The following is a 13,884-nucleotide window of genomic DNA, read 5'->3' on the forward strand; positions in this document are numbered from 1 at the left end:
AGTGGAAACATCCATGATATTCTAGATTTTTTGGAGAAATACATGGTACATTATCATTATTATAATCAGTCTACTTTGCAACAGAATCCCAGAACTTCTTATCCTAGCTAATAATAACTTAGTTCAAATTAATCAAGGTTTCTACCTGGAATTTAAATACGTGCTTTTTTATAATCACGTGCGTCTCTCATTAAAGAATAAGACCTACATATCCAGAAACATTGCCTGGCACACAGTTGGGTATACATAACTGTTTTGAGAGTCACCTATTTTGTTTAACATATATTAATTTCTTCTATTCTTGAATATTGATCATATGCCCTACACATTCTTAGCCTCTATTGGCCACTATTTTGACTGTGTAGTTTGTCAAGTGTCCTTCCAAAGATTCATTTATAGAAAGCTGGCACTAGGAAGGAGGTTTCGTTATGGCTTTAGAAATTGATGCCTGAATGAAAAGGGTAAATACCTGGCCAAATTCATTTGTTGCTTTAATGTAACAATGCTAAGTAGCTGTCCAAGGGGAAGTTTCACTTAGGCATCAAAAAATATGCTATTACATATGAATACATCTTTCCTTATTGCCATTTTTTCTCAGATTTATTTTCAATTGCTTTGAAAGTGGTCACTTCTTACTTATCCTGATAACATGATATACAAATCTGAACAGACAGCTCACTTGAATACAAATTACAGAAACAGGAATGTTAACAAGGCATAAGGCATTCTCCAATTCAGCATATAGCCTTCTAAGGACAAACATTCAAATACTTTTCCTCTAGTTACAAATTTCATTTTGGCTGAAACCAGACTTGATTGCCACATGCTTGTGCAATTAGAAGAACAGTTACATTCTCTTTTGGTTCATCAGAGACTACCTGTCTAAAAGGAAAACACACCAGTAATTAACTTAGACAACACTTTAAACATAATCCTTACTAATGTCACAATTGATTTATTAAATTAAAATGTCTTAAACTGACTAAACATGAAATGGCCATAATATACATAATGGGGGCTGGACCCAGTTGCTGGAGTTGGATTTGCTTTCCTAAAATGCCCCCAGTCTCTGTGAAAATTCCATGCCAGCTCTAAGATCCACACCAAAAGTCCTTTGGGGAGGAAGAATCCTCTTCGTCATTCCTCCCACTGCATACTATTGCACACCTGTTAGCTCAAGGAAGACAAGACCTTCATAGAAGAGAATTGACTGCCTTATTGCCTAATAAAAATATGGAAGGGGTGAAAAATCACAGATAACTTCATGTTAGACATGAAGACATAGAGAGGGACACTTTGTCTGAAATTCGAGTTCAACTTACAATAAAGCAAAAGTGAGATGTGAGGTTGTTTGGGAAGTCTCCCACCCCAACCCCTGACACTGCCCTTTTTTCCCAGGACCTGGAACTTAGCCTGTTAATCACGGTCAAAAAGTGCATGCATTCCTAATCCATCTCCATCTGTACTTCTCTCTTCTAATTAATACAGCTCTGGCTGTCCTATTTTCAAAGGGCCTCATTAATGGCCAGGTAACACTGAAGTTAATGTCTTCCTGAAAATCAGAGATGAAGCTGGGCAATTTCCTCACATATTATGTCCTGTGAGACCTTCAGTGAGGTGCTTGGCATAAGAAATGTTAGTTTATCCCTATCTTCTAGTGAATACAGTCAAATTGAGAAATTCAAAAATTATTTTTCTTACATTCTGTATTGCTCAGTGATGACATGTTTTGACCTTTTTAAAAAGGATTTCTTACGAAAGACTGTACATGTCTGGTTTCAAGTAGATGAGAAATACTTTTTTTTTTTTAACTCATGACAGAACCAGTGTGTCAGTTGTCCTAAGCATTAAATAGGATTCTATCACATTTTATTGTGTAGATATGGAGTTAAATGTTGCAGTGACATTTTTAAACAAAAGTTCATTCTCAGATTAACCAAAACATTGTACCTACCTGAGAAAGTAACTGAGTCACAACGCTGTCTTGAACTTATAGACTATGTTCTAAAGATGCTTACCCTGCCTTATCAACACATTATATTACCTTGTAGGAAGCCATAATTGGTACAACATTTATGCTAAATGATTAACAAATAATCATGGGATATCTAGCATGTACAAAATGCTAAACACTGGAAACTTTTTATTTAGTACACATGATACAATACCGTAAGACGGATATCATCATCTCCGTTTTGCAGGTTAGGAAACTATGACTTGGGAGGGATAAAAGAATTTGTACTGTCTTAGAGCTAGTAAGTGGCAGAGATATCTAAAAGATCTCATGTTTTGAAACTACATAGACTAGAAAGATAGCATGCTCAATATGAACATGTAGAGATTCCCCATTTCAAGAAATATATTAAATTATATGCACTGTCAGAGCAAAGCAAGAAAACACAGAGTTACTACCACCCTGTAATGAGACATCAATTAGAAATAAGAGGGTAAAGAAATCTTATACAGGATTTTAAAGATAATTATTCAATCTATAAACACCAAATTAGAGCAAGGAAAATTTCAAGGACACCATTAATATCATCTTTCAGGTTATTTCTACCATGCTAAGACATTTTGCTAATTACATGGGTTACTTCTGAAGACTTCATGAGCAATTGAGAGGGGGAACTGTTCTTCCCTCATTCCAAAGATACTGCAATGAAGACAACTGCCATTTGCTGTAATCCTCTTCTCTGGCTGCCACATTGGGTTTGTGAAGTTCTGAACTGTGGGAGATCCAAAGACTGATGCAATTCACTTGGAATTCCTCATGGGGAATTTTCAACATGAAGATAGTGCTCCCTCCTCCTGGGTTGTGAAATGCCAGCCACAAGTTCACTGTTAAAGGAGTAGCCTGGCTGGGGAATATAGTTAATCCATGGGAAAAGGGAGGAACAATGAGGAGGGAAGGGAAAAGAAGAGGGAGAAGGATTAGAAAGACATAGAGAGGGACACAGGAAGGCCTTTTGACAAGGTAGTGGAAGAGACAGTTGGAGACCCACTTGACTAACCCCACTAACCACAGGTAGACTTATGCATTCAGTTGTTCCACAAGCAAGTTGCATCCCTGCCCTTCTATGGTTTGATTTTTCTAAACCAAATGTCTCTTTTTGTTCAAGGTGTTTGGAATGGAGTTTTTATTACTTACAATGATCAATGTAGCTTAATAAGAAAATGTGTTCATTAATAGGCTAAGTTCTTATTTCCATGTCTGTGTCATAGGCAATGATGTAACAAGCCTAACCAGCAGTTTTTTGTGGGGACTCTAAGAAGAGAAAGGCAGTGTGGCTCAATAATAGTGATACCAGAAACAAAGACACTTGATATCTTGTTGGGAAATAAATACCAGAATGCAAACAACAAAAACATATAGCATACAATAAAAATGCAACAAATTGTTAGGGAGTATAGGATTAGCCATGAATCAAAATATGTTTACAGTAAATGTAGGGGTACAGAGAAGGGAGATAGAGAACTTAGAGTGCAACATTCATTTTAAATATTTGTAATTCTATATGAGAGTCTACTCACAGTGATGATGACTGGACCAGAGGTTGCACACTTTTAAGTAACCATAACCTAATTTGCTGTCAATGTCCCAGGACACTCAACACATTCCTGAAATACCCTTCCATTTCAATACATAAAATATGATAGAATGCTTTCACAAAATCAGGGCCATAACCATTGGTATGCAGTCCAGCAGAAGTACAGGGCACCACTTTTCCAATGGCTTTGTGCTTGGTATAATGCTTTGCCTTTTTGAAGTTGATAATTTTTGAACAAAAGAATGCACATTTTCATTTTTCACTATTTCCCAGAAATTATGTAGCTGGTCCTGTACTAAGGAAAATTATTCTGCAAATAATTCAGACTAATGCTCTTGCTTTTCAAAGCGGCCTGGTTATCATTTGCCAAGAGGTATAATAGATTTCAAAGTCAAAGGGCAAAGCAGTAATCTCTCACCTGTCACATGTTCCTATTTAGCCCTTTATTAAAAGCAAATGACTTAGAAAAAATGAGAAGTCTATAGTGGAAAGCAATGATAATCTGCCAATTTACAACACTGCCAAAATGAAAGCAAGGCCATCAAGTATGTGTCCAAAAGTTTGTAACATATTCTAGGGCATGACAAGCACAAGATAAAGTACATAACAAGGATCTACTTGATGTTATAAGATATGTGTCAGTGAAGAAAAGCTCTTTCTGGGTCTGTCAGATGCATACAATACCAGATAATCACATATTGCTGTTGATAATGTTATTTAGAAACACAGCTGTGGACCATAGGACATGTTTCTAGGAAGGTGTGCATCTGAAATAATCTCAACAATATCTGCAGAATGGCATCCCACCAGCTTACACTCTGGCATGTGGTGGTAGGGGAAGGAGATGATGAGACTGTCTACCTAGTGTCCTTGGCCTGAGATCTCAGGAGGCTGGCCAGGAAAAAGCCATTCTTCTACTGTGATGCACTTGCTTACCCAACATGCATTAGAGCAGCTATTCCAAAATGACAATGTTGGCATTCCCACTTTGTGGATGCTTAAATCAAATCATCTCCATTCTTACTTAGGACTCTAATCCCAGATACAATGCAAGTAATTGTGCAAGGTAAAATGTTAATCTTTCCTGTGGAACCTTAGTGTGAATGAGTGTCAGGTCCTTTTCTGGGTAGGGGAACAAAGTTAGATCAGAGATGAAAGGAGACCCAGAGAGGAGCTTGAAGGGAAATTGTGTGTGATGAACTATAAAGTTTCCTTACATTTTTTCAACCTAAACAAACCTTTTTTGAGTAAAAATCACCTAATACATGGTTAAGTTTGAAGGAAATGAATGATGACTCAAATATGCTTATTTTTAAGCAATTCTCTCTCCTATCTCACTTTGTGGGTGTTTCACTAACATCACATCTTTTATGTCAACTCCTACTTATTCCCTTTGAAGTAGAATAAGTTTATTATCTTTAAAGTAGACATTTAGAGTGTTTTCTCTATGTTCAAACTGCTCTCTTTTTCCATATAGTACTCACTATGGTACTGTTTCTTCTATGTCAGACATACGAATTCAAATTCATTAATTACAAGAGTGAGTGCAAGTCTGGCAGAGTCTACATGTTCAATAAAAGCTGGTAATTAATTTCACCTGATTTAAGGCAGTATCAAAATCTATTTGTACATGAAAACTAGATTAATAAACATGGTTTCATGTGGAAGCAGACCAAAATGAAGACAATAAGCAGAAAACTGTGAAATTTTATGGTAATGATGAGCAAAGTCTGAGGATGTAAGTTTTCTAAAGAGCTAAAGCAAAGGCACGGTTAGGGCAAGGAAGTTAGGGAGCATGCACTAATTGGTTTGGTATTAGGATTTGCTTTATAATGTGGATTATGTTTCCTTTTCATTTTCCCACTAGGCTTAGCTATTTGGGGCTGAGAGCCTGGGAGGGCTAGCTTTCTTCATGACCTAATAGTTAATATGCCTCCATGGAATTTCATCATCACAGAGACTTCATTCCACATACTTAAGAGGAGAAACTTCTCTTCATTCCTGAAAAGATTTATTTTAGGAAATGAGATGAAATTCTGCAAAGGTCTCAAAAGGTTTTTTAAAAAATATTGATCATGTGTGTTTCTTGGTGACATCTAGATAAAATTTTGACACGAACAGTAAAACTGACCCACTCCATAAAGTTGAGCAAACACAAACACAAAAATAATGCCTTTACAGTCTTTGCTATCTATCTTTTAAGGTGAGTGGGTTTATCATCCCAGCAAGGAGGTCTAACTTTTACATGGTCTGCTTTTGTGGAGTTCCCTCACAACATAAGTTGCTTTGCCAGGTATTGATCCTGGCAAACCTCCACCCCAATTATTCTCTGTAGCATCACAGCCTCTATGCTGACTCTTCGTACTCAAACTCCACATTTTCCAAAATGTCAGCACCCTCTTCGATTTGCTGCCCCAGGGTGAGGGCCATCTAATTTTTCATTCAGGCTATAAAAGTTGGCAACCCCAGTGGCGTCACACCTAATAAAATACCAGTTTTAAAATGCCATTGTGCAAATGAAAACACCTACCTCTCTTGTAGAATAAGTTTGTTCTCTTTCTTCCAAAAGTCTTTAAAGTCAGAGCTGAACTCATGCCAGATACTGAAGAAAACATTTGGGGACACCTCCTTCTCTCCAATTTTTGGTTTCATGAAGAAATAGGTTGTAGTCTCCAAAAAGCTGTCAAAGTGCACACACACAAGAACATAAAAGCTGTGATTACTTTCCAATATGGGTTATTCTTTCTCCATCCAAATGCTGATTTCATTCATACACAATTATTATTACCAAGAAGACTCAAACTCTTCAGTAGTTCAAACCAACAGTAGTTCTTTACGATTCACTCTTTACGGTTTCATGCACAGTCTTAGAAGCAGATAGTACAAGCTGACAATGCTACCTGATACCATACACTAATAACTACCCTAGTTCAATTCCATTTTCAAAATTAATCACTATGTATTTACCATATTTCAGAAAGTAACCTGTATTCAAGTTGGGACATATTGGAAGTGATGGGCCTATATTTTCTTTCTGCACTCCAAACAAATAGAACATCAACTATTTGTCTTCAAACTAATGTCCATTTCATTCTTATATTAAATTAAATGATATTCATACTATTTGTCTTCCAATATTGCTGGGGGCCCTGGGAAAGCAAATGTCCCAGGCAGTGCCAAAAATTCTCCCATCAGAGAACATGGTAGTATCATAGAGAAGATACCTATGTAGCAGTCAGCATTGTGACTGTAGACTGTTCAGAACCAGTCTTCCAAAAGTATCACTCAGAAGCAGGCTCATAACATTGAGCTCAAGAGCTTCACAATGGTTATTTGACAAGGAATATATGACTAACAAATTATAGGTTTATGACAATGAAAGTCTTCAAGTTTTGTGAATAACACTCTGAAAAGGACTCTGGTCAATACAGTTGATAGTGTCATGGTGAAGACACCTAGGTGGTTGGTCAAAGCAAGGCCAGAGACGTAAAATGGGGTGACATGCAAGCAACCCTTGTCTTTTAACTTATTTTTTTACTTTGGCTTATGGTCAGCACTGTTTCTGCTACACAAATTTCAAGTCTGATTCAACCTGAAGTAAAAATTTCTACAACTTGATTTTGTCCAATATTTGCACATATTGATACACATGTATGTCTCTGAGTATATTCAGTTTCATATGACTATTTTCAAACACATACTATGAAAAATAATATGGAAATTAGAAAACGAAATCTTTATAATGAGTATGTGCCAAAGGCAAAGGAAACTGGTGATTATATATAAAATAAAATATTCACAACTCCTCCTGACTATAGGTTACCAAGGTGTGACTAGTCTTTGCTTTTAAACTTGTCTTAGGGCTCTCTCTAAGGAGCAAGTTTCCTATTTGTCTTCCTATGTTGCAACACCGGATTTAGGTTCTGGCAAGAAATGACAACTGTTTTGATTAAATGCATGGATCTGAAGAATTACATATTTCTAGGGTGGGCATTGTGGTTCACAGGGGTAAGTGATCACTTGAGATATCTGGATCCCATAAGAGTACATGGTTTGGGGCTGGCATTGTGGCATAATGGGTTAAGCTACAGCACGCAATGCCAGCATGCCACATCCACCTCTGATCCAGTTCCCTGCTAACATGCTGGAAAGCAGTGGAAGATGACCCACATCCTTGGACCTCTGCACCCCATGGGAGATCCAGATGAATTCCTGGCTCCTGGCTTCAGTCTGGCCCAGTCTGGGGCCATTGTGGTCATTTGGGGAGTGAACTAGTGGATGGAAGAAATTCATTTTCTCTCTCTCTTCCTCCTTCCCACCTTCTCTCTTTCTCTTTCTCTCTCCCTCTAACTCTGTCTTTCAAATACATAAAATAAATCTTTTAAAAAGACTTCCTGGTTTGAGTTCTGGGTACTCTGTGCTTCCTGCTAAGGTGTCTCAGAGGCATCAGATGCCCTGAGAACACAGGTTTCTGCAGCCTGTGTGGGAGACCTGAATAGAGTTCCGGGCTCCTGGCTTTCGCCTAGCCCAGTTCTGAATGTTAGAGGCATTTGGAGAGTGAATGAGCAGATGGAAGATATCTATCTATATTTCTCAATCACTTCACCTCACAAATAAATAAAAACATATTTTTAAAATTATGAATTTCTCCCAAGTTAGCTGTGCAAAAAAAAAATGGCAAGGCACAGTCACTTAACCCAAGAAGAGTCAAGCTATGAATCAGATACACTATGTGAGAATTTGACTACCACAAGCTATGGTAATTACATTAGAATGTATGTATAGAATGTGCTGATGGTATCAGGACTATAGTTTATGACATACATATCTGGGTCATATTTGATTAAAACTGATAAAGAATACACATATATTCCCCCTGGGAAAACTGGTCATTTTCCTCATATGCCTAAAGTACATTTGTGACCTGTTAGGATAAAATTAGGTCTCAAATACTTCAACTACAAATTTATTCTTTCAGTATTTCTCTGGTATTTGTATTTCATATAATTGATAATTACAGAGTAAGCCAGTTTGTTCGGACAGGTATATCTATGCTATAACAGCTGGTTATCTATTCAGTGGTCTTACATTTTGAAAGTTTTAACATAAGGTATCATGTTATAAAGGAAAGAGTATTGCATCAAGAATTAGAAAAAATATGGGGCTGGCATAATGGGTTAAGCTTCTGCTTGCAAAGCCAGCATCCGATATGGATGCTGGTTTGAGTCCCAGTTGTTCCACTTCCAATCCAGTTTCCTGCTAATGTGCCTGGGAAAGCAGCGGAGGATGGCCCAAGTGCTTGGGCCCATGCACCCAAGTGGGAGACCCAGATGAAACTCCTGTCTCCTGGCTGCAACCTAGCCCAGTCCTGGCTATTGTGGCTATTTAGGGAGTGAACTAACAGATGGAAGATCTCTCTTTCTGTATTCCTCTTTCTGTCTGTAGCTCTGACTTTCAAATAAATAAATTAAAAAAAAAAAAAAAACCAAGAATCAGAAAAATGGGATAGTGAATCCTGAGTATGCATCTAGCTATACGAGCAAACCATTTAACAAATCATGCATCAACTTTTCATCTGTAAAACAGAGTTTATCATGATATGAAAAAAGGAATTTCTAGTGTTTGTTGAACATTTAATATAAAAACAAAATTATTTTATATTGCATGTAATTTTACATTATACATATTATATGTTATATTGCATAGTAAATGAATACAAATATATTTCCTAAAAATTTACTGTAAAAATAACTGACCTAACTATAGATGATTTTTTTAACTTTTATTTAATAAATTTAAATTTCCAAAGTACAACTTTTGGATTAGAGTGGCTTTTTCCCCACATAACCTCCTGCCCACCCGTAACTGTCCCATCTCCCACTCCTCCCATCCCATTCACATCAAGATTCATTTTCAATTATCTTTATATACAGAAGATCAATTTAGTATTTACTAAGTAAATATTTCAACAGTTTGCACCCACACAGAAACACAAAGTGTAAAGTACTGTTTGAGTGCTAGTTATGCCGTTAATTCACATAGTACAACACATTAAGGACAGAGATCCTACATGGGGAGTTAGTGCACAGTGACTCCTGTTGTAGATTTAACAATTGACACTCTTATTTATGACGTCAGTAATCACCCAAGGCTCTTGTCATGAGCTGCCAAGGCTATGGAAGCCTCTTGAGTTCGCCAACTCCGATCTTAGACAAGGACATAGTCAAAATGGAAGTTCTCCCCTTCCTTCTGAGAAAGGCGAAAGGTACCTCCTTCTTTGATGGCCCATTCTTTCCGCTGGGATCTCACTCACAGAGATCTTTCATTTAGGTTTTTGTTTTGTTTTGTTTTGTTGTTTTTTTTTTTTTTTTTGTTTTGCCAGAGTGTCTTGGCTTTCCATGCCTGAAATACTCTCATGGGCTTTTCAGCTGGATCCACATGCCTTAAGGGCTGATTCTGATGTACATGATTTATTAACATCCAGACATATGATTGTGTTCCCTGAAGATGTAGTTTCATTATTGGTATGTATGGAGACTTCTAATGCTAGCAATAGACATCCTAATTATTAAATAATATCATTGACTTTACCGTAGCTTTATGCTGATAATTTAACTTGTGAGTCTCAGATTCTTCACCCAGAAAATCGAAGAAAGGCCTGTCTTTGCAATTTATCATGAAGATTAAATGCGAAGTACCTTGCAAGTAATAAACTAAAATAACATGTGTTAAATTTTAAAGATGCAAAATGCTCTTTGTGCAAAACTTCATGAGTTCATGAGACATATTAGCATCCGATGGTTAACTTAAAAAAGAGTCTGAAACTGATTAATGGCATGAGTCTCAATAAAAAAGAAACTTATACCCATAGCTCATTCTTTGGAGGTGACTTGAGCATGAAGCAGAAGACTGCCAAAGAATTATCATAGAACTGTGAGTGCTGTCTCAACTGGGCTCAACCATCTGACTCCTTAGAATAAAGTGTATTTTTCAAAAATAACCAAGCAAATAATATGGTAATAGTCTACAGATTATCAAGGTGTATTACAGGTGATATAAAACTGGCTTGCATTAGGCAGCATTCAGCTAATTGTAATGTGCATGACAGGAAAGATATGCATTTGGGTGGTGCGCAGTATCAATAGTCTCCTCATTGCTGAATGATCTCCTTTCTCTAAGTCTGAAACCAAAACACTCCTGTCTCCCAAACAGCAGTGCAGGATGACTGAGGAGGAGAGATGTCTGGGACTTCCCTTACAACACAGGCTATTCTGTGAGCCTCTCTCAAAATGACTTGGCATATTAAGAACCAACAGTGAAAGGAGCTGCACCTCTAACACTGAAGAAAGGCAGGCATCTCAGGAAGAGACGACTCAGAGATCACTGGATGACCAAGGAATCTCTCATCTGATTTCTTAAATGATCAGCACCATCATTGTTTTTGCTACAAACATCAGATAATACAAACATATTTCTCTGCAATGGAATTAAGAGTCACTATAGAACACCAAAAAGATGTCTAGAGCAGAATTATTTTAGAATTTCCCTCCAGCTCGTGTACCATTCAAGAGAGCAAATAGATATTAAAAAAATAAAAATGAAAACAAAGCTCAAAAGAAAATGTATACAACAACACTGGGAACCCATTATCCTTTCACACTTTCAAATGCAAATAGATGAGGACAAACCACCAGCAGCACAAAACCCATGTGGTCATATCATCTTCAAAGGAGGAAGCAATACATTCCCCTAAAAGGAGGAGGCTCTCCGGGTCACAAACAGATATTCACACTCTGAGAACTGCAGCTGAAACTGAAAGGGGTTTTACAAATTCGAATGCATAGGCCAGAAGTAAAGATCTAAAGCAAATTCTGATATACCTGGAAGAAGTGTAGGCTATATAAACAGAACTATATGTAAGCATTCTAACGGAAAGAGACTCCCTTTTCGTGTCAAAACTCTGTATGGAGAGAAAATACTGGGAGTAGAATTCAGACTGTTCAAGAAAACTCAAGGACAAGGAAATAGGCAATGCTGGTAAAATGAAAGAGAGAAAATTCCAGACACTATGAGCTTATTATTATTATACCAAAAAAAAAAATAAATGACCACAGTATTAATTAATTATGCAATTAAAAATGCAGGAAATCTTTAATTTGGAAGTTAAGTGAAACTACTATGAATAACCATTGGTCAAAAAGGAAATCTGTAAAGATATTGTAGATTATTTAAAACTGAATAAAATGGAAAACATAAATTATCAAAATGTGTATGATACTGAGAAAACAGTACTTTCAGTAAAATTTAGAATTTTGAAGTTCATATATTAGGGTGGAGAAAAATCAATGTATAGATATCCAATTCAGAAAGCTATAAAGGAGGTACTTTCATTCAAAATTATAGAAGAATAAAATGGTTCAAAGAGCACAGACCAGAAATAAACACTAATCCTTAGAGGAAAATTAATAGGTCAGAAATTGATTCACTAAAAACTTTAATAAAATTCTTAAGTCTTTACCAAGACTGATTAAGAGAAAATATGTATTACCACCACTAGGGAAGAAAGCACAGGCACACTGCAAGCATACCAGCTTAAAATGATAATATGATGGTAAACTTTATAACGTAAAAAAAGAACATTAGCAAATTGAATACAGCAATTTCTAAAGTGGATTACATGTGATAACCAGTTGGAGTTTATCCCAATAATAGAAAGTGCTTTTAACATTTCAGAAACAATCAGTATAATTTGTCACATTAACACTGGAAAGAAGAAAAGCCATGTGTTTGTTCTTAATCCCCTTTCCCGGCAAACTCCTAAAATGAATCTAGAGTGGTAAAGCATCATTTTGTAGGCTGGCAGTCTCTAAATAACTTCAGGTTGGGAGGACATTACTAGAAGGATCAAGGCAGGTGTAGGAGTTTGGAACTTTCCAGGCCAGCATTGTGGTATAGCAAATAATTCTGCAACTTGCAGTGCCAGCATCCCATAGGATATTCAGTTCCATTCCAGCTCCCTGTTAATGGACTGGGAAAGCAGAAGACGGCCCAAGAGGTTGGGGCCCTGCCAGCCATGTAGGAAACCTGGATGAGACTCTGGCTCCTAGCTTCGGCCTGGGCCAGTGCTGCCTGTTGCTGCCATCTGGGGAGTGAATCAGTGGAAGATCTCTGTCTCTCCCTCTCTGTAACTCTTTTGAAATAAACTAATTAAAAAAAAAAAAAAAAAAGTAGGTTGAGACTTCCAGTCTCACTCCCCTAACCTCCAGGGAGGGGATAGGGGCTCAAGTTCAATCCAATTAAAGATGGCCAAATCCAATTAAAGATGGCCAACAATTTATTCAATCATTGCTATATCATGAATCCTCCATAGGAATTCAAAGGGATATAGCATTTGGAGAGCTGAACACATGGAAGTTCCAGGACAATGGGGTACCCAGGGAGGGCATGGGTACTTTGTGTGCCTCTTCTTCCACATCTGATTTCAGGGGTTCATCAGAACATTTAAAAATGTACATATATAGCTGTTTGCTGTTGGAGGAAGCTGGAGATCCACTTCACTATTTTGAAAACTGAGAAGCTAAGGAAAAGTGTCATGCATTTCCTTTATGAATTATACTATGCCTATGCCAAATGAGGGAAAGTGCTTCTTTAAAGAAAATGTGATTTAGTTAATAACTGAGAAAAAAAAAACAGTCCACCATTTTGCAAATCATAATGCATTAATGCATCTAGATGTTGTCAAAGGCTGATACATCACAGAAGCATACTACCAAGCACCACATGTTTTCTCTTGATACAGATCACACCACACCATACCTCCTTGGCCAAAATATTCAAATCTGAAACTGATAGAACATCTAAAGCTAACCTCAATCTTCATTAGAATTGAACATCAATGAGGCATTTTCTGTTTATATTAACTGTTTTCTCCACAGCATCTAAATAAAAGTTGTTTGATGGATATTTGCTTAAAAATGATTGTCTGCTGAACAAATGGCCTACACACTTCAGTGGGATGGAGGTGAGGGGGATTCCGATTTTTAGGAACTTTTTAATGGAAGAAATCTGTTAGGCCGTATCTTTTGTGGCTTTTTATTAAAAGCAAGGGCTGTGGATTTCAATGGCCAAGATTTAGTTTTGGCTGCATCCAGAGAGGAGATTCATTGTCAGAAATTTTGTGAGCTTTAGTGTCTCGCTTAGAAAACGATACTTCTCTCCTAACTAGATTCTTGTGAGAATGAAACGAGATTAAGCATGCCCTGGGCTTCATGGGGTTGCCAGACACATAGTACAATCTACAAGGGATGGTTCAGTTATCCCTGTAGCAGAAAGCTTG

The 13,884-nt window shown here is 37.1% G+C and overlaps 1 protein-coding gene across 3 annotated transcripts in view; it reads right to left on the minus strand.

The window, feature by feature from the left end:
- LOC100356313 (formin-2) overlaps positions 1-13,884 on the minus strand; it is a 358,708-nt gene that overhangs the window by 30,315 nt on the left and 314,509 nt on the right. For all 3 annotated transcript variants that reach the window (XM_089311640.1, XM_070055559.2, XM_008268219.5), the window contains exon 16: positions 6,079-6,228. In XM_089311640.1, the coding sequence (XP_089167766.1) occupies positions 6,079-6,228 (150 nt within the window). The remainder of the gene's footprint in view (positions 1-6,078; positions 6,229-13,884) is intronic.

Source organism: Oryctolagus cuniculus, chromosome 13 (assembly GCF_051225735.1).
Source record: "Oryctolagus cuniculus isolate XC-2025 breed Fujian yellow rabbit chromosome 13, ASM5122573v1, whole genome shotgun sequence".
Classification (NCBI taxonomy): domain Eukaryota; kingdom Metazoa; phylum Chordata; class Mammalia; order Lagomorpha; family Leporidae; genus Oryctolagus; species Oryctolagus cuniculus.